The 18,080-nt window shown below is 40.9% G+C and overlaps 1 protein-coding gene across 1 annotated transcript; it reads left to right on the top strand.

The window, feature by feature from the left end:
• The first annotated feature begins 3,736 nt into the window (after positions 1-3,736).
• On the top strand, positions 3,737-15,378 carry LOC117598114 (procathepsin L-like). Its single transcript, XM_034307662.2, has 8 exons — positions 3,737-3,789; positions 9,661-9,779; positions 12,013-12,135; positions 12,262-12,417; positions 12,547-12,771; positions 13,797-13,959; positions 14,802-14,904; positions 15,051-15,378. Exons 2-8 carry the CDS (start codon positions 9,666-9,668, stop codon positions 15,145-15,147), a joined length of 981 nt encoding a protein of 326 aa, XP_034163553.1. The 5' UTR covers positions 3,737-3,789; positions 9,661-9,665; the 3' UTR covers positions 15,148-15,378.
• Positions 15,379-18,080: the final 2,702 nt, after the last annotated feature.

The following is an 18,080-nucleotide window of genomic DNA, read 5'->3' as shown; positions in this document are numbered from 1 at the left end:
GATCTACCCCCAGCTGCCAGACCCCTGAACACTGTGCTGCCCCTCCCTACATACATCAACCTGGGATGCAAGTAACTCCGTCCACCCCACTGCACATATCTCACTGTGTACTGCACACTGTATATGGCTGTGATGACAAGACTTGACTTGACAGTGAGACACAGACACAATGAGAGACAGACATATTAAGACAGGGAGAGACAAATACAGTGAGAGACAGACAAATTGTCTCACTGTGTCACTCTCTCATTGTGTCTCAGAGAGAGCAACGCACAGACACAGTGAGTTACAGACACATTGTGACATAGGGGCAGTGGTGGCTCAGTGGTTAAGGCTCTGGGTTACTGCTCAGAAGGTCACGTTCCAGCCCCAGCACTGCCAAGCTGCCACTGTTGGACCCTTGAGCACTCCTCTGTGCTCCAGAGCCACTGTATCCAGCTTCCTAACAAGCTGAGATATGCAAAGAAAAGAATTTCACTGTACTATAATGTATATGTGATGTATATATGGTTTTTACAGTAGAATACAGACTCATACACATTATAGTCTTCACAGCTTGTTAGGAAGTTAGGTGCAAGGTCAACCATGATATGGTGTCCCCGGGGCAGAGAGGGTTAAGGGCCTTGCTCAAGAGCCCAACAGTGGCTGTTTGGCGGTGCTGGAGTGCTTGAAGCCCGAACCTTGTGGTCAGTAACCAATACTACTGAGCCACCACTGAAAGACAAAGAGAGAGAGAGAGAGAGAGAGAGAGAGAGAGAGAGAGAGAGAGAGACAAAACCCGCAATGGTTATCTGCAGGTTCCACCAGTGTGACCCCACAAATTTGGAGTAACTTCCTTCTATTCCTTCTACTTAATTCTGACAAGACAGACATACTTGTACTTGGACCACATGCAGCTAGAAGTAATCTTTCTGATTGCATAGTATCTCTGGATGGCCTTTGTATTTCATCATGTGCAGCAGTAAAAGACCTTGAGATTACTGACTCCAGTCTTTAATTTCAAGCTCATGTAGATAATATTACTAGGATAGCTTTCTTTCATCTCAGAAATATTGCTAAAATAAAAGAAATATAACGTCACTACATGAGGCAGAAAACCCGCAATGGTTATCTGCAGGTTCCACCAGTGAGTAATGTCCAATCTGTAGAGTGAGCACTTCTCTACACACACAACGTATATCATATTCTCACACTCACACACATACACACACATACTTTAACACTGCACTCTAACTGTAAACACACACTCTGGAGTTTTATCAGGGAAAACGAACACATTTTTACAGTGCAGCATGGTGTGGGAAGGGGTGACACACACTTCTGGGTTTCACATCCATACAGTCGTGGGAAAAAGAAAGTACACCCTCCTTCATTTCTGTGTTTTTACTTTTCAGTGCATAAATAACAATTGTGTGATCCTCGCCAACTTCTGTAAACATACAGGATACAGTAACTCATATTATCATTCTTTACAACTGTGGTGAGCAGAAAAGCATCTCAGATGCACAACATATTGAACCTTGAGGTGGATGGGCTACAACAGCAGAAGATCACATTGGCTTCCATTCCTGTCAGCCAAGAACAGGAGTCTGAGGCTATCATAGGCACAGGATCACACCAACTGGACTGTTGAAGATTGGAAAAAGACCAGGTGATTTTTTTTATCTTCAACTGTCCAGTTTGGGTGAAACTGTGCCGATGATAGCATCAGTTTCCTGTTCATGGTTGAGCACTTTCATGGGTTGCACATCACATATCACTATCCAATCTCACTCTGCTAGTTTTTCTTCTAGTCTGATGCTGGCTCAAAGATACCAAGCTACACACAAGACAGGAGCCAAAAGAAGAAAGACAGACAAAGACATATGTCATGTGTCATTCCAAAGATGAATATATGAATTATTGAATAGTTTGTGGAGAGAGCAAGGCAGTGTGTGTACCTGATGGACCTTGTAGAGCTTCTCCTGTTTCTGTGTTTGGCTACTAGTTGAGTTAACTCCCTCACTCTCTGTCGAGCTACACATGCTACTCCTGAGATGCCAGTGATGCCAGTGATCCTGACCCCTTCTGCTCCTCCTCGCTGCCTGACCCATCCTGATGCCCTACTTCTGGTTGAAGTTCTCATCGGTTGAGTTCGCTCGCTGCTGCTGGGGCCCTATATGGATTGCCTGAAGAACTGTTTGGATTGCTGGGGATGGCGCCACCTGGGAGCTGTGGAGATGGCATAGGGATCTCATATGGGGAGCTGTACTGTACTGTAATGGCTTGGGACTGCGATTTCTGTAGTGGCTGTGGGGCTGCAGTTGCCACGAGCAGCTTCGTACTCAGGACTCCATCAGTGGACAGTGGATAGATTTTAACCAGCCGGACTTCTTGCAAAAACTGTGATGAATTTATTGGTTGCACAATTGCACTATTTGTCCATATAGTACACAATAATAGAAGGGATTTATTTATAATTGCACTATCCGTTGCACCCAGATGAGGATGGGATCCCTTTTGAGGCTGGTTCCTCTCAAGGTTCCTTCCTCATATCATCTCATTCGTTTCTCTGAGTTTGAAATGTGAAGTGGAGCAACGAGAGGAACAGCATTCTTAGACCATTTAACAGAAGACACTGTAGATCAGCTGTACACTTTTCTACAAGAACCTCCACCATAATGCTGCTTGATGAAGGTGGTGTACATGGTTCCTTGTCTGTCATATGTATCCCATAATTCTGTGCAGCAGGCAGTGTGGAGAAAAAAATGGCATGGGAAAACATGTAGGAACAGGTGTGGTATGTGTACAGTTACTTATAATCGTCAAAGCACTTCTGTAAGTGGCTCTGGATTAGAGCATCTGCTAAATGCTGTAAATGTAGCCATGTGATTCCAGCGTAGGTGTTTATTTTTAAAATGCTTGCTTAGAAAGAATGAGAAAACAGAGCTTAACTATATATTAGAATATTAAAATATTTTCTTAAGAATAATAATATGCTCAAACCAATCAACATTACAAAAAATTCTGAACCTTTTTCTGATCCTAGAGTGTGGTGGGAGAAACATTTTTACTGAAAATAGGTTCTACTTCATCTCCCTGTCTCTGTGCACCTTGCCTCTTCACCAATTCCCACAGAGAATGGTGCAAAAAAACACACACAAAAAAAAAACTTTGTGTGACACACTGGACAGTTGAAGATTAGAAAAAAAATCACCTGGTCTTTTTCCAGTCTTCAGCAGTTCAGTTGAGTGAGTCTCTGATAGCCTCCGATTCCTGTTCTTGGCTGACAGGAGTGGAACCTGATGTGGTCTCCTGCTGTTGTGGCACATTCACCTCCACCACATCCACCAAATGTTGTGCATTCTGAGATGCTTTTCTGCTCACCATGGTTGTAAAGAGTGATTATCTGAGTTACTGTAGACTTCCTGTCAGCTCAGACCAGTCTGGTCATTCTCCTCTGATCTCTCTCATCAACAAAGTGTTTCAGCCTGCAGACCCTCCACACCCAGGATTATTATTATATAAACACACACACACACACACACACACACACACACTCAACATCATTTTGAGCAAATATATTACTATTATTATGATTTTTTTAATGATACCTGTATATATGCATGCCTGTTTTTTTTTAAGAACACTTCAATAAAGCTAAACAGATTCTAGATTAAGAGAAAAAAAGGAAAGAGAAATGAAGGCATGAGGGTGAGGTCATTTCCTGCTATAGCCTTATATACATTGAGAACTGCAACCAGAGTTATAGTTTCTCTCTCTTTCTCTCTTCTGCAAACACATCCACAGGTAAGAGGTATCTCTCTCTCTCTCTCTCTCTCTCTCTCATACATACACACATGCTCATTTAGTATTAGATAATATTGCATTTACATTCTTTGGTTCATTCTGTTGCATGTGATTATTGGTTTAATTTCTAGATTAAGTGATGAATTGTTGCTGTCAGTAGGACTGCAATCTCACACACCTGCCATGTTCATTCCTCAAGAAGACAGAGAGGGCTGTTTACACTGTAGAGAATTTATTAACAGCTGTTAGGTATTTCAGATAGACATGTTAAGCAAGAAAAAAAAGTTTGCATTCCTATGATATACAAAGAAATGTAATTAATAATAAGATGTTTAGTGTATTATAAGTATGTAACACAAATGCTACTATCTATATCATAGTTCATTAAATCTGAATCCTGCCCGTCTGCCCCCAGAAACTGGAAAGTACTGGAAACAATTCCAGATAAAAAAAATGTCAGCAGTGTGAGCATTCTGTGTGGCTCTGACAGTTCCTCAAACTCAGCTACATCATTCATAATTATTCTCAATTAGCCAATATGCACAGGTCTGTTTTAAATTTAAATGTGTCACATTAAGAGTTATAAATCTACAGTCTGTGCAAAAGAAATGGCAATATTTATGTGCTTAAAGTTCTCAATATTCAGATTCACACTACACAGGTGTTTAATATTTTCTTGGGTAGTGCTTTCAGGACTGACATTTTTCAGGAGTGTGTTTAAAATGTACACTTCAAGCCTGATTTAAAAAAATATTGGATAAAAAATGTGAATTGATAAAGCAGGTTTTGTGCTTTCCTGTTTCATCTAAAAGAATTTGTAATCAATGCAAATTTGCTTAACAACACTTTCACCCATTTCCTATCAAAATATAAACAAACTAGTGTTACTGTCACAGCTTCAGCACCTCCCAGCGGCAGAGTAACAACTTGTTAATTCATGTTCAGAATACAACACCCACTGTTAGTGATCTTAAAGCGACGACCCTTATTTCCCTCTCCTTCCTGAGGTCATCAGACTTCTGAGTCCTTCAACACCCAGCTGTTCTCCAGCGGTTACCGAGAATGGTAAGGTTTGAGCTTGTCATGATAAACGACTTTTACCTTGGTCCTTGGGCTCCTCTGGATCTGGTACACTAAGTTGTCCAGGTGTCCCAGGATAAAGTAAGGACCATCATAGTTGGGGAGAAACTTCCTGATCTTGTTTTTCATCTGTTTAGGTCCTTTAACAAGGTACCACAACGCACCACCGACCTCATAGTGTGTCCTTTTTAGCATGTTCCACAGATTGGCCTAGTGCATCCTTTGCAATCTTATATGCCAACTCCACATATTGCAGGGGTGTTTGAGCTGATGTATTGTTGAGGGCATTCCTGTGACTAGATCAATGGGCTCCATTAACTCCCAGCCAAAGAGCATCATGTTTGGGGTAAATCCAGTGGAACTGTTTTTGGTTGCTCTGTAAGCCATCACAGCATAAGGAACCATAAGATCCCACTCCCAATGACATTGCTCCAAGGTCATGACTAGGATTTTCGGGAGAGTGGTGTTGAACCGCTCGACCTGTTTGTCAGACTAAGGTCGGAAAGGTGTTATGCAGGTCTTCTCAATGTCTAGCAGTTCACACATCGTTTGGAAGACCTCAGATTCAAAATTAGTGCTTTGGTCACTATGCAAGGTTAGTGGTGCTCCATAGAGGCAAACCCATTCAGTGACTATGACTTCCACTACGGTGACAGCTTTTTTGTTGGGCAGGGGGTATGCTTCCACCCACTTGGTGAAATAATCTTGCATCACTAGTATGTCACGGTTGAAAGGTTCCATTTCATTCATGCATCCAATTAAATCAACAGCGATCCTCTCCATGGGAACACCTACTTGTATGCACTACACCATAGTGTCCACCCACTGGCCCCTCGTGCATCTGATGCATGACATCTTTCAGGAGCACTTTTGGGAGAGTAATCTGTGGATAAAACTCAGGGCCTTCTATCAGGTAGAATTGTCATACCAGAATGCCAACCTTTAAATACAGTCTCCACCACTGGCTCCAGTAGGCTTTTGTTGCTGGCCCATAGGGTGACTCATCTTCCCAGGAGGGTCATTCCTCACCTTCCTCCTTCTACCTTCTAATGGGGTCAGCCACTTGGGCAGAATGCAATTCCTCAGTAGTCCACCCGAGGAATGGAGTAGTACTTGTGGTGTTGACAGGTTGCACTACCCCCACTAGACAGGACTCCAGGGTAACAATTCCAGGTGCATTGTTTCCAGTTCCACTGACGAAATCACACTGGATGGCCTGGTGTTGAATCTGGGGACAACTCGAGGTGGGTTCTTTAAGATTGCAAGGGCAAGCGGAATGGCACAGCCTTCAGCACGTCTGTATTTCCATGACAGCGCCCAGGGTGATGTACAACCCTGAAGTCATACTCCCTTAGCTTCTCGAGCCACTGGGCTAACTGTCCTTCTGGTTCTTTCATCCTTATTAGCCACGGTAGACTGTTATGGTCCTTGCGCACTGTGAAAGTTTTGCCCAACAAGTATTGACGGAACTGTGTGGTGAACTCCACCATGGCCAGCAGTTCTTTCTGAGTGATACAGCAATTCTTTTCAGTTGGTGTCAAACTCCGACTTCCGTATGCCAGTACATGTTCCACTCCCTGCTGGAGTTGGGACAGCACAGCTCTGATCCCAAAGTTGCTGGCATCTGTGTCAAGAATGAGATCACCACTGTCCATAGGGTAGCCAAGAATAGGGACAGTACCGTTTAAGTCCTGCTGACTCTCCAGAGTCCAGTGGAATCAAGCATGTTTCCTTAGGAGGTTGTGAAGGGGTTTGGCAACCGAAGCAAAGTCTTTGACATGTTGTCTGTAGTCCAACGCAAGACCTACAAATTGCCGAACCTCGTTAACACTTGTGGGCCGTGTCCACTCTCGAATCTTCCACACTTTCTGGGGGTCGGTGGTGATACCCCGCTCTGAGACGATGTGGCCCAGGTAGGCTACCTGGTGGCGGAAGACACAACAATTGGTGGGTTTCAGTTTTAGGTTGGCTTCGAACACTCAAGCTAGTCGCTGAAGCATTTCCTTCACATCTTTCCCCAGCACAATGATGTCTTCTAGATAGACCACGCAGATCTCCCACTGCATTCCAGTTAAGACATGATCCATTAAGCGCTGAAACATTGCCGGTGCGTTGCAGAGGCCGAATGGCATCACGATCCATTCGAACAGCCCCTTCCTGCTGCAGAATGTGGTGGCCCATCTTGCCTCTGGAGTCAGCTCCACTTACCAATAGTCCAAGGTTAGGTCTAATGTGCTGAACCATTTCACCATAGACAGGGTATCCAGGGTGCCTTGAAGTCATGGAAGCAGGTAAGCATTCTTGATAGTGGCTCATTCAGAACCCTGTAGTCCACGCACAGTTGGTATGTCTGGTCTTTCTTTTTCACCATTACGATGGGTGATGCCCAGCTGCTATTGCTTGAGGAGGCTAAACCAGCATCAAAATTTTGCTGAATCTGTTCATCTGCACTTTGCTGTTTCTCAAAGGCCATTCTACATGGTTGTTGCTTTACAGGTGTACCAACATCAATGTAGGCATTAAGCAATTCTGCTAGCTCACACTGTTCTGTATCTTCCAGCTCTGTCGTACTCTCTGCATACAGGGACTTAAGATGACTTGGGATGACAGCAGGGAGTGGGTCTGAAGAGGGTAGTTCTGGGGAGGTGGCCTGAACCACATCAGCAGGCTGGAGGACTCCAGCAATGACTCCTTTTTACCTTCACAGCAACAGTTATACAGTCTGATGCGGATTTGATTACTTGAATGGGCATCAATTACAATCCATGCCACCATCACCTGGTGCTTCTCCATGAAACCTTTAGTTGGGCTCAACAGCACGTTGCACTGCATCTGCTCTTGGAAATGTGAATTGCCTGGCATGATGTATTCACATCCCGCCTCAAAAACAGCTGTGCGTGCAATCCGAACCACATGTACTCAGGGTTTGTTCCTCAGGTTGAAGTACGGTATCTGCTCAGCGGACAATACAGTTTTCTGGCTGCCGAAGTCAAGGCATGCCCGTGCTTGTTCCAAGAATGGCTTCAGTGCCCTCGGCTACATCTGCCACGATGAAATTGACACTGACTGTATGGGTTCTGACTTGTATTGGAACGTCAGCTTCCCCAAGGACATCAAAATTTATAGGGCTTATTCCTTGCAGAGCCTGTATGGTAGATAGCTTGAGTGGGGGTCATACATCTGCATTAATGATCTCATAGCAGTGCCGGGGCAACAAACTCCTTCTGGCCCCACTGTCTAGAAGAGCACATACTTCCACGTCATACAACAGTGTGTGGATACACATCTCAGGACCACTCCCCTTGACTCTGAGAACTGTGGAGGCACGTTGGATTTCCAAAGTCTGGGGTAGAGCTCGAGCTAGATGCTGCAGGTTAAGCCTGGGCGAAGGACAGTTCCACCTCATATGACTGATGCCTTGACAGTTGTGACATACAATCTCTTCCCAATTTATTTTTCCCTTCCTCTTGTACTTTGGCAGGTGAGGTTTGAATTCCACTCTTGTATTTTTGTCTCCACCCAGGGATTGATGGCACTGGGTTTCTTTCATCACTTTCGCTTTGCTCTGGGAACTCTCCTAACATAGCTGCTCTAGTCTTTCATTCCATTAGTCTTGTGGTATACTGCATGAGTTGTGTTTCATTAGCGGCTGTTTGACATGTGGTTTCATACCTGTGTGCAATCTTGTAGGCACGGGCCAGTGTACATGGGTGCTCCTCCAGCAGCCGTTGCACAATATCAGCATCCCCCATGGCATTAGTGAACTCCTCCACACTGACTGAGTCCTGTTCCCGCTCAGCCTCTAACTTCTCCACGATATGGCCATAATCCCTAAAATGATCTATTTAACCCAATCCTGAAGCAGTTACTAAGGACATTCATTTGTGTTTGTTGAATATTCCATTCAAGATTAATTCCAGTTATAATAAGCTCCACTTTTCTGTGAAGGCTTCTGAGAAGGCTAGATGTTGGAGCGTGGCTGTGGGGATTTGTGTTCATTCAGCTACAAGAACATTAGTGAGGTCAGGCACTAATGTTGGGTGAGGAGGTCTGGGGTGCAGTCGGTGTTCCAGTTCATCCCAAAGGTGTTCAGTGGGGTTGAGGTCAGGGCTCTGTGCAGGACACTCGAGTTCTTCCACTCCAAACTTAACACACCATGTCTTCATGGAGCTCGCTTTGTGCACAGGGGCATTGTCATGCTGGAACAGGTTTGGGCCTCTTAGGTCCAGTGAACGGAAATTGTAATGCTACAGCATACAAAGACTGTAACAAATCCAGCAACAGGGATGCAAGTGCAAATAAGCTTTATTGAATAAAAACCAAATAACTAAAAAGCAGGAAAAGAACCCAGAACTAGCAAAACCAAGCATAATCAAGACAAGCCTACAACAGGAAGATACATATCAGGGATACATACATATCAGGGACTTCTAAGGAAAACAAACAGAACTTAAATAGGGAAACTAATCAGGGGAAATACAACTCAGGTGAGCATAGGAAATCAGCCAGACAACAAAAGAAGTTCAAAAACATGAGTGAGGGTGCCCTCTGGTGGTCTGGGGGTAGATTGTAAATGTCCATGGTAGACGTGACAAAGACATTCTACACAGTTGTGTGCTTCCAACTTTGTGCCAACACTTTGGGGAAGAACCACATATGGGTGTGATATCCACATACTTTTGGCCATATAATGTTTATGTACATCTATAATGATATTCAGACTATGAGCATAAGAAAAAACAGAATAAGAAACGTTACTGTTCTTTATTTAATTTCAGTTTGTGTTAACAGGTACAATGATGCGTGTCTTGCTTCTGGCTCTGCTGCTCTCTCAGGTTTGCTGTGACATGAATCTAGACGGCTACTGGAAATCCTGGAAAACCGAATTCAATAAAAACTACAGCAGTGTGGTGAGAACACACACATTAAATATTAATTTAACATAAATAAAAATAGACCATAATATTTAAAAAGAAACAAATGTTTTATAAAATTGTATTGTAAAATTATATGAAATGCATAACACTACAATTCACAATTAAAACAAGAAGCTATTAACACTACAGAACTGAAGCAGCACTTTTGAGAGTTTTAAATGATTTAACAGATACTAAAATCCTTTTGATTTGAAATGTGTCACTTTAAGAGTTATTAAACTACAGTTTGTGCAAAAGAAATGTCAATATTTATGTGCTTAAAGTTCTCAGTATTCGGATTCACACTGCACAGGTGTTTAAGTTGAAATATTTTCTTGGGTAGCGCTTTCAGGACTGACGTTTTTCAGTTGTGTGTTTAAAATATACACTTGCCTTCAAGCCTGATAAAAAATATTAGATAAAATGTATGTGACTCGTTAAAGCAGGTTTTGTACTTTGCTGTTAATTATATTATTATTATTATTATTATTATTATTATTATTATTAATAAAGGCAAGATTCATGAATATAGTTTAAACTATTACACTGAAATATAAATGATAATGAATCAAAGATTAATCTAAAAGAACTTGTAATCGTTACAAATTAACATTGCTTTCACTCACCTTAAACAGCATGTCCTTTTTGTGCATAATGAACTAGATAAAAGATAATAGATAATAACATAGCTAATATTTGATTTCAATTTAATGACCATTATACTAAATTAAGATCAAAATATACTTTTTGCATTCTTTTAAGTTGGAGTGGTTTGCATTAATAGCTCCTACGCAGTAAGACCCTACTGAAATCAGGCAGCTGTTAAAGTCATATGTTTTGTATATTTCTTTTCTGCCACACTTTACTGAAGGTCTCTAACATTTCAGCAACACAGATGCTTGGGAGATGTTAACTCCAAAACAGGAGTTTCCTGAATTGATTAAATGTTAGGTCTCCTTTTAATGTCACATTCAAATCATGTAGTATAACAGCCCAGTCTGGGTATGCGTCTTCAGCTAGACCGCCTTTGGCCACCAGAGGGAGGCACAGGACAGCTCTGAAATAATCAGGACCAACGAGCCACACCTGTTCACTTGGCTACTTAAGAGCAGCATACAGGCTCTCATGTGCTTAGACTTTGTTTCAGAGTCCTGGTAAAAGACTTGGTCAGTATTTTGGGTGTTTTAAAACTAGTGCTATACTCTAGCGTTTTCTCTGTGCTAGACTGACCTTGACTTGTCAATGAAGCCACTCTCTTAAATTCCTTCTTGTATAACAATCAAAACAGAAAAGCATAGTTAACTCCCTGTAGTGAGTGGATTTTTCCCCCTGGCATTCCTATGTTACATTTAATTTAAGATTAAATGCCTCCTGATTAAGTTTATGCTTTTAGTTCCTCCTTGGTTTTCATTTTCCCATGCTCTTCTGTTTTTTATTTTGTTTTGTGTCAGGCCTCAGACATTTTGCGTGCAGCTCCCCTTTTTGATTTCAATTTGATTTCATCTTTAATTTGTGATTTTTTTTTTCTATTTGTTGTGCACTTGGGTTCTTGCTATTAACTACTGGGTGGTGGCACGCTCAGTTTGCTCAGGTCTCTCATGATATATAATAGTTTGGCATTCTGTTTGTGTGCTTTTGACCAGAAATATCCAAATGTCTGAATATAAAATAAATTTACAGCAGTAAGATACACAATGCTACCTCATCATCAAACTTCAAACTTCTGGCTTCCATGGAGACAATGTGTTCCATGGAGCAGAAGGTATGATAAAGCTAATCCAATTGAATTTCTAAAATATAATACAAAGGTAGGTCCTTACCTTTTAGATGTTCTGTCATTAGCTTTTATTGCAGTCACTGAAAAATCCACCTTGCAATATTCAGGTCAAAGCTACTCACCACAGGTTTTTTTCTGCACTCCACTATGATATTTTCTGTCATCCATATTTACTGAGACCAATGCCTGAGACTGAAACAAGTCAGAGAACAAATGCAGGCAAGTGAGAGACAAGTCCAAGCCAATACAGGAAGTAACTTGAGACCAGAGTCAAGTCCAAGAGTGGACTTGAGTCCTCTGGCCTTACTTTAAGGGAAAAAATAATAAAAGTTGCATCCTACATGAAGAGTGAAGTAACCTATTAGCGTTTTTTTGTTTGTTTGTTTTTGGTTTTTTTATGTTCAGTGACACAGTTTTATGGATTTGTGTGTGTGTGTGTGTGTGTGTCAGAGTGAAGAAGCATACAGGAGAGCAGTTTGGGAGCAGAATGTTTTTAAAGTGATGAAGCACAATGAAGAAGCTGCAGCAGGACAACACACCTTTACCATTGGGATCAATCACCTTTCAGACATGGTATGATCCAGTGTGCTTGTGTTTCTTTATGATGCCCATGGGGTTATATATGGGGGAAAAAAACCTTCTTTCTCTCTTTCCATTTCATCTGTGTGTGTGTGTGTGTGTGTGTGTGTGTGTGCGTAGACAACAGAAGAAGTCAGTGCTAAACTGAATGGTCTGAGGGTGGAGAATTTTTCTCCTCAGGATGCTAATGAGAATTTCACCTTTCTGAGTGATTTCTCCCTCCCTCCCAGTGTGAACTGGACTGATGATGGATTTGTCAGCCCTGTGCGGAACCAGGTATATATGTGTACAGTATGTTAGGAGCTTTTCAATGAACTGTTTTGTGCAAAAAAAATGAGGAAACATGGTATTTCACTTCACATATATCTTCACTTTGTGTGTGTGTTTGTGTTTGACTGTATGTAGGGTGACTGCAACGCATGCTGGGCGTTCAGTGCTGTTGGAGCTTTAGAAGCTCAAATGATGAAAAAGAAGAGTCCGCTTGTTCCTCTGAGTGTTCAGAACCTGATAGACTGCAGTAGTACGGAGGGAAACCATGGCTGCCATGGAGGACTCATTACTAATGCCTTTAATTACATTATAAACAATAATGGAATCAGCACTGATGCTGACTACCCTTATGAAGGAAAGGTACTTTTTGCTATTTTATAGATTCCTATGGCCAATCATTTACCTACTTCCTAACTTACTTCTTCCATATCTTTATATCACTCATTATATAATAAAGAGGAGGTGTGTCTTATTTACTGATTCATTATTAGCTAATTGTGCACAAGAAGTGTGTGAATATAAAAGTTTAGGAGTACATAGTTAGGGTCATCACAATCATAGTCCCTTTCCAAATCCACAAAGCACATGTAGACAGGATTAGCATACCCACCTCACAAAGCTGTGCAAGAGTAAATGTCCTGTCTGCTGTTCCATGGCCTGGATGATGTCTCCTCTCCAGAACTCTAGCAGACTTTTCTGGGGAAGCTGAGGAGTTTAAATCTCCTATAATTGTAACAACTCCTCAGATTCAGTTTTTTTAAAAAGGGACCAAAATCCCTGTCCAAGGCTCCTGGCAGATCTCCATGAAACACCAAAGAGACGTGTTAACCGCACAACCCCAACTTTATCCAAGACTTTCAACATCTCCAGCTGTGAATGTTTCTAACTGCCAGAGTAACCAGAGGTACACCAGAGATTTCTGACACTGCTTCCTGAAGGAAAGGCATGTCCAGTGTGTTACGGAGATTCCTCAAAGTGCTCCTTCCATCCATGGTGTTTATTAATTTTACATGTTTATTTTATTAGTATTCTGACAATTTGTGTTTAAATAAAAAGTAATTCCTTAAAAAAGCTGAATAGAAAATGCATGTTTGAAAAAGATTGTCCCCCCCACCACCACTGTTAATAGCAATTTCCTATTATTATTAGTTTTACTATTATCCAAACTGTTAACCAAATAATATGACCCCATAGGCCTAGATAAAAGTGGAGGTTCTGTGACCTTGATTTCCAGTTGTAGTTTTCACACAATTTAGCTTTATTTTTCTAGAACTGCCATGCCAAAGTCTTCATTATCCAATATTTTTTATTATTTTATTTTGAAGAAAATAATGCTTACCTCACACATAATGTTGTTGTTGTCACTTTAATGTTTAATTGTGCAGGACTGCCGATATTGCCGTGCTAATCATAAATATGGACACTGTTCTGGTTTCCGGGTTCTTCAACATAATAATGAGTTTGAGCTGCAGAAGGTAGTGGCTAAGATTGGACCGGTTGCAGTGGGAATTAATGCGGATGAGGTCACATTTCACCATTACAGTAAAGGTGACACACACACACACACACACACACACTGTACATTAGCAGCTCGGTGTGTTTGTCCATTAATTGTCAATTATTTATAATCATAAGTATGTGCATTTGGATCTGTAAAGCCTCATGTCTCATATGAGTCAGAATTTCTTTTTTGATCATTTTTTAAAATAAGAATGGAAAAAAAATAAACAGAAAAATTAGTTATTGTGTGAACAGAATTTTGACTGATTTTTTTTAATTGTATTTATATTAAACAGATTACGTTCAGCTCAAAACAGCCTATAGATTTTAAAAAAAATTAATTAAACATGAACCCTACACTGTAAAATGAAAAGTAGTGTTCTGAAGAGTGTTTAGGTAATGAAATGCATGTCCATGCCCGGCTGGTTAGCTAGTTTGTTTAAGTTCTGTTTGGAACTCTGTTTGGCATGGTGTGTGAATTCTAGCTTTGACAGTTCCTCAAACTCCGCTACATCACTCTAGTTCATAATCGGTCTGAACTGGAGATGTGTGCAGGACTGTTTTTATGAATCACACAGTTATTACATGTACCTGCCCCTCTTATTTCATTTATTCCTACTTCAAAAAATCTTAAAGAACACGGTCTCCATTTGTCCTGAGAGCTTCGTATTTGACCGCTCGTTCTCACCTGCATAAAAAATAAAAACCTTGCATGATTTTTTTTTTTCAGGATCTCAAATAGAAGGTCTCAAACAGATGCCCTGTGAACATTTCTGCCTAGCTTTCTAAAAAGAAAAACAGCGTGCCTCTTATTTATATCTCTATTCACTTAGTAACATCTGTTCATTCCGATTAATGTGTGTGTGTGTGTGTGTGTGTGTGTGTGTTAGGTATTTATAATTCCACTTGCAAGAATCTACCATTGAATCACGCTGTTCTGGTGGTGGGATATGGAAAAGAAGAAGGGCAGCAATACTGGCTGGTCAAAAACAGGTTAAACGCACACACACGCGCACACACGTTCACTGTTGTACTCTTGCGCTATTCATTTGTGTTATTGTTGGAAAGGTTTTTATTTAACAAAGTTTGGTAATGAAATCATTGCTAAAATACTTCTCTCTCTCTCTCTCTCTTTTCAGTTGGGGTGCTGATTGGGGAGAGGGGGGCTACATACGAATGCTGCGAAACAAGAATCAGTGTGGAATCGGCAGCTATAGTGTTGTCCCCATTGTCTGACCTCATTTCTCACATATCACATTAAATTTTTTTTTTTTTTTTTAACTTTTCTTGCTATTATAGACTAATTCAAAATATTTTTTTTTATTTGTATGTTAGCTTCTGGTGGTGGTGATGAAAAAGCATTTCTGTTTTTGGAATGAACGAAATCCAGAGTTGATTATATTGTATACCATGTAATCCATTCCCCAAATCATTGAAAATAAATTTTTTAATGTTGCTGTATCCTGATTAATTCCTCCACTGTGGCTCCTCTCACCTGCTGGACCTGAATCATCCTGAGCTCCATTCTCTGATCTCTGTTCCTAACCCTACAGACACACAAGAAAGTGACAAGTTGCTTATGTCACTTGTAGTTTATCTCTCTTATGGTGTATCACTTATCAGTGTGATAATTTATTTTATATTCTTGTTATATGATCAGATTTGGACTAGATTTGGATCAGATTTCTTCTCTTAAAGAAAAAAAATGGGAGCAACCGGAAGACCAAACTAATGGAAGAATATAAAAGATGGAGAAATCTCACAGTAGAGGTCACGTGCTGAGTGCCTGGTGACTCCACCAATCATCTCAGGGAATTGAGAATAGAGAGAGTGCAAGCTGCCTGCACATGGGATGCCGCAAACAACTGCAGACTGACGCGCTTTTCATTGATCTAAGTGAGCCGATGTGACCGTGGGCGCTGGCTGCACCGCGATATATACACACATGACTTCACACCTGTGGTGGGGCTATAAAGAAGGGTTATAGAAAACCAACAAGACCAGTTTGGTAAAATAAAAAAATCAACTATGCCACCCTGGGAAATGACACCTATTCTGACCACATAGGTATTAACCCGAATTGTCGCAGGTTCGCTATATGCTGAAATAAAAGGCTAGAGATGTGGGTTCCAATACCAAAAATAGAAATCTTTATTCACACACAACTATAATTAAAAAAAAAATCTCGATTTGGCCAAGTCAGACAAAACCTATAACACAGGCAACATCAATCAATCAGTGGTCAGAGGAACAAATTAAAAACATAAAAAAAACAACAAAAATTAAAAACAAATACTACAGGGTGGAGGTTTCCCAATGAGGAAAGAGTGGTCTGGCTATAACAGCACTGGGCCCAAGAAACTCAACACCACTCCAGCATACATGCACTCTACAAACCCTAAAGTTGAATGTAGGTGAAAAGCATGGCACTTGGTGAGGAAAAGAGACCACCATCAACACAGCACAAGGAAGCTAGCATGGCTGCTCAAAACACTCTGCACCTATAGATAACAAAGCACACAGACAAAACAATTAGCCACAATTTACATAAACTCGAATAAAGGCTAAACTTGTTTCAATGAAACAGTAACAAAACAGGGAAAAAAAATGATATTAACATAATTCACAAACACGTACACACTCACACAGCCAGGTGCAGAACAGCTTAAGCCCAAAAAACACCCACAGAGCCGAATAGGTGGTAGCACCAAAACAACTCAACCCTGTTAAAGAAATCTAAAAACAATCTAGAGCCAAAGAGCTCACACAAGGGCAAGACACAACTCAAAATTTGGCAAAAACAAAACAAAATGGGAACAAATGATTAAAAACAAACCAACAAAAAGGAAAAAAACAATATCAATAATGATAATACAATAAAAAAAAAAAGCCAAGAAAGCAAAGTGAAACAAAACAGAAACAAAACAGCAGTGCTGCCTGAAGAGCGGGACAGAACTGACGGTAATCTTCGTCACCCTGACAATGAGCACACAGCCGAATATGCAATCGAGCCTAGTCAAAACAAACCAACATTACTACAAAAACAAAAGTCATTCAACTCAACTAAGCGATAAAAAAGATCACCTACCAAAGTAGTAAATGTCAATTAATGATGTTTATGTGAGCAACAGCCGGTATGCCAAAGATACAAATTCGCACAAACAGTCATTAGGCCTACCACTAATCCTAACCAGAACTCAATAATTTACCTCGACAAACCTGGGAGCAAGCAGCCTATCATCAGCGGTGTGTTTTGTTAAAACACACGACATCTCCAAATTACACTACAATCAAGTAGAAATAAGTATTATTACTTAAAACAAACACTAAATGACACAAAGCCACCCCATTAACAAACATACCTCTTTGGTAGTGCTTAAACGGAAAGGGCTGATCCTCGACCATAACGCATCCCAAGTGGCATAGACAGATGCTTAAATACCCCAATAGCAGAAGCTCATAGGCCATCCATCCACAATATAATTACAACACCAAAAAACAAAACATTGTTACCACACTCAACTACATTCTACCTTCTGCTTTTTAAATCATCACCCGATAAACTAAGACTAATAAACCACACCAATCAACTCCAAGGTCGAAAAAAGCAGATGTACTAGATACAGGACCAGGGGTAAAAACTGCCCATATTACCCTCCACACTGCTCATGGGAGGTAGTGGACATTAGAATATTGTCCTGCAGTGGCTCTGCCTGTCCGTTACACAAGCCCTGCATCTGTACCAGGCTGGCCTGAGGACAAGGCAACAGACATGGGTGGGGAACTTAACATTGCAGATGGAGAACCCAGCTCTAAGCTACAAGATGGCCCATTGGCTGCTGAAGCCGTAGCTACTATATCAGAGGATGCTAATAATTCAGAAGTGGTGGGGGTACCACCACTAGGAACCTGTGACAGTACAGACCCGAGCCCATTAGTGGAAGCATCCACTGAAATTAAGAAAGGCTCATTCAAATTAGTTTATTTTTTAAATTAGTTTAAAATATTGTCTTGTTCAGCAATATCATAATCAGAGTTTGACAAATTCTCTAACAACTCCTGGGAGTTCCTCAGCTGGCGAATCAGATGTTTCAACAGGTTACTGCCAAGAATAAGATCGTCATCCTGTCCATTAACTACCAAAGTCGGAATGATAACGTAAAAGCTAT

The sequence above is a fragment of the Pangasianodon hypophthalmus genome, chromosome 9 (assembly GCF_027358585.1).
Source record: "Pangasianodon hypophthalmus isolate fPanHyp1 chromosome 9, fPanHyp1.pri, whole genome shotgun sequence".
NCBI lineage: Eukaryota > Metazoa > Chordata > Actinopteri > Siluriformes > Pangasiidae > Pangasianodon > Pangasianodon hypophthalmus.
Note: the sequence above shows the minus strand (reverse complement) of the source record. Positions and strands in the feature narration are given on the sequence as shown.

Bases quoted from the DNA above. Each gene is read 5' to 3' on its own strand.
- LOC117598114 (XM_034307662.2), top strand. From the start codon at position 9,666: ATGATGCGTGTCTTGCTTCTGGCTCTGCTGCTCTCTCAGGTTTGCTGT. The intron at 9,780-12,012 runs GTGAGAACACAC...TGTGTGTGTCAG, and splicing joins ATAAAAACTACAGCAGTGTG to AGTGAAGAAGCATACAGGAG. The intron at 12,136-12,261 runs GTATGATCCAGT...GTGTGTGCGTAG, and splicing joins TCAATCACCTTTCAGACATG to ACAACAGAAGAAGTCAGTGC.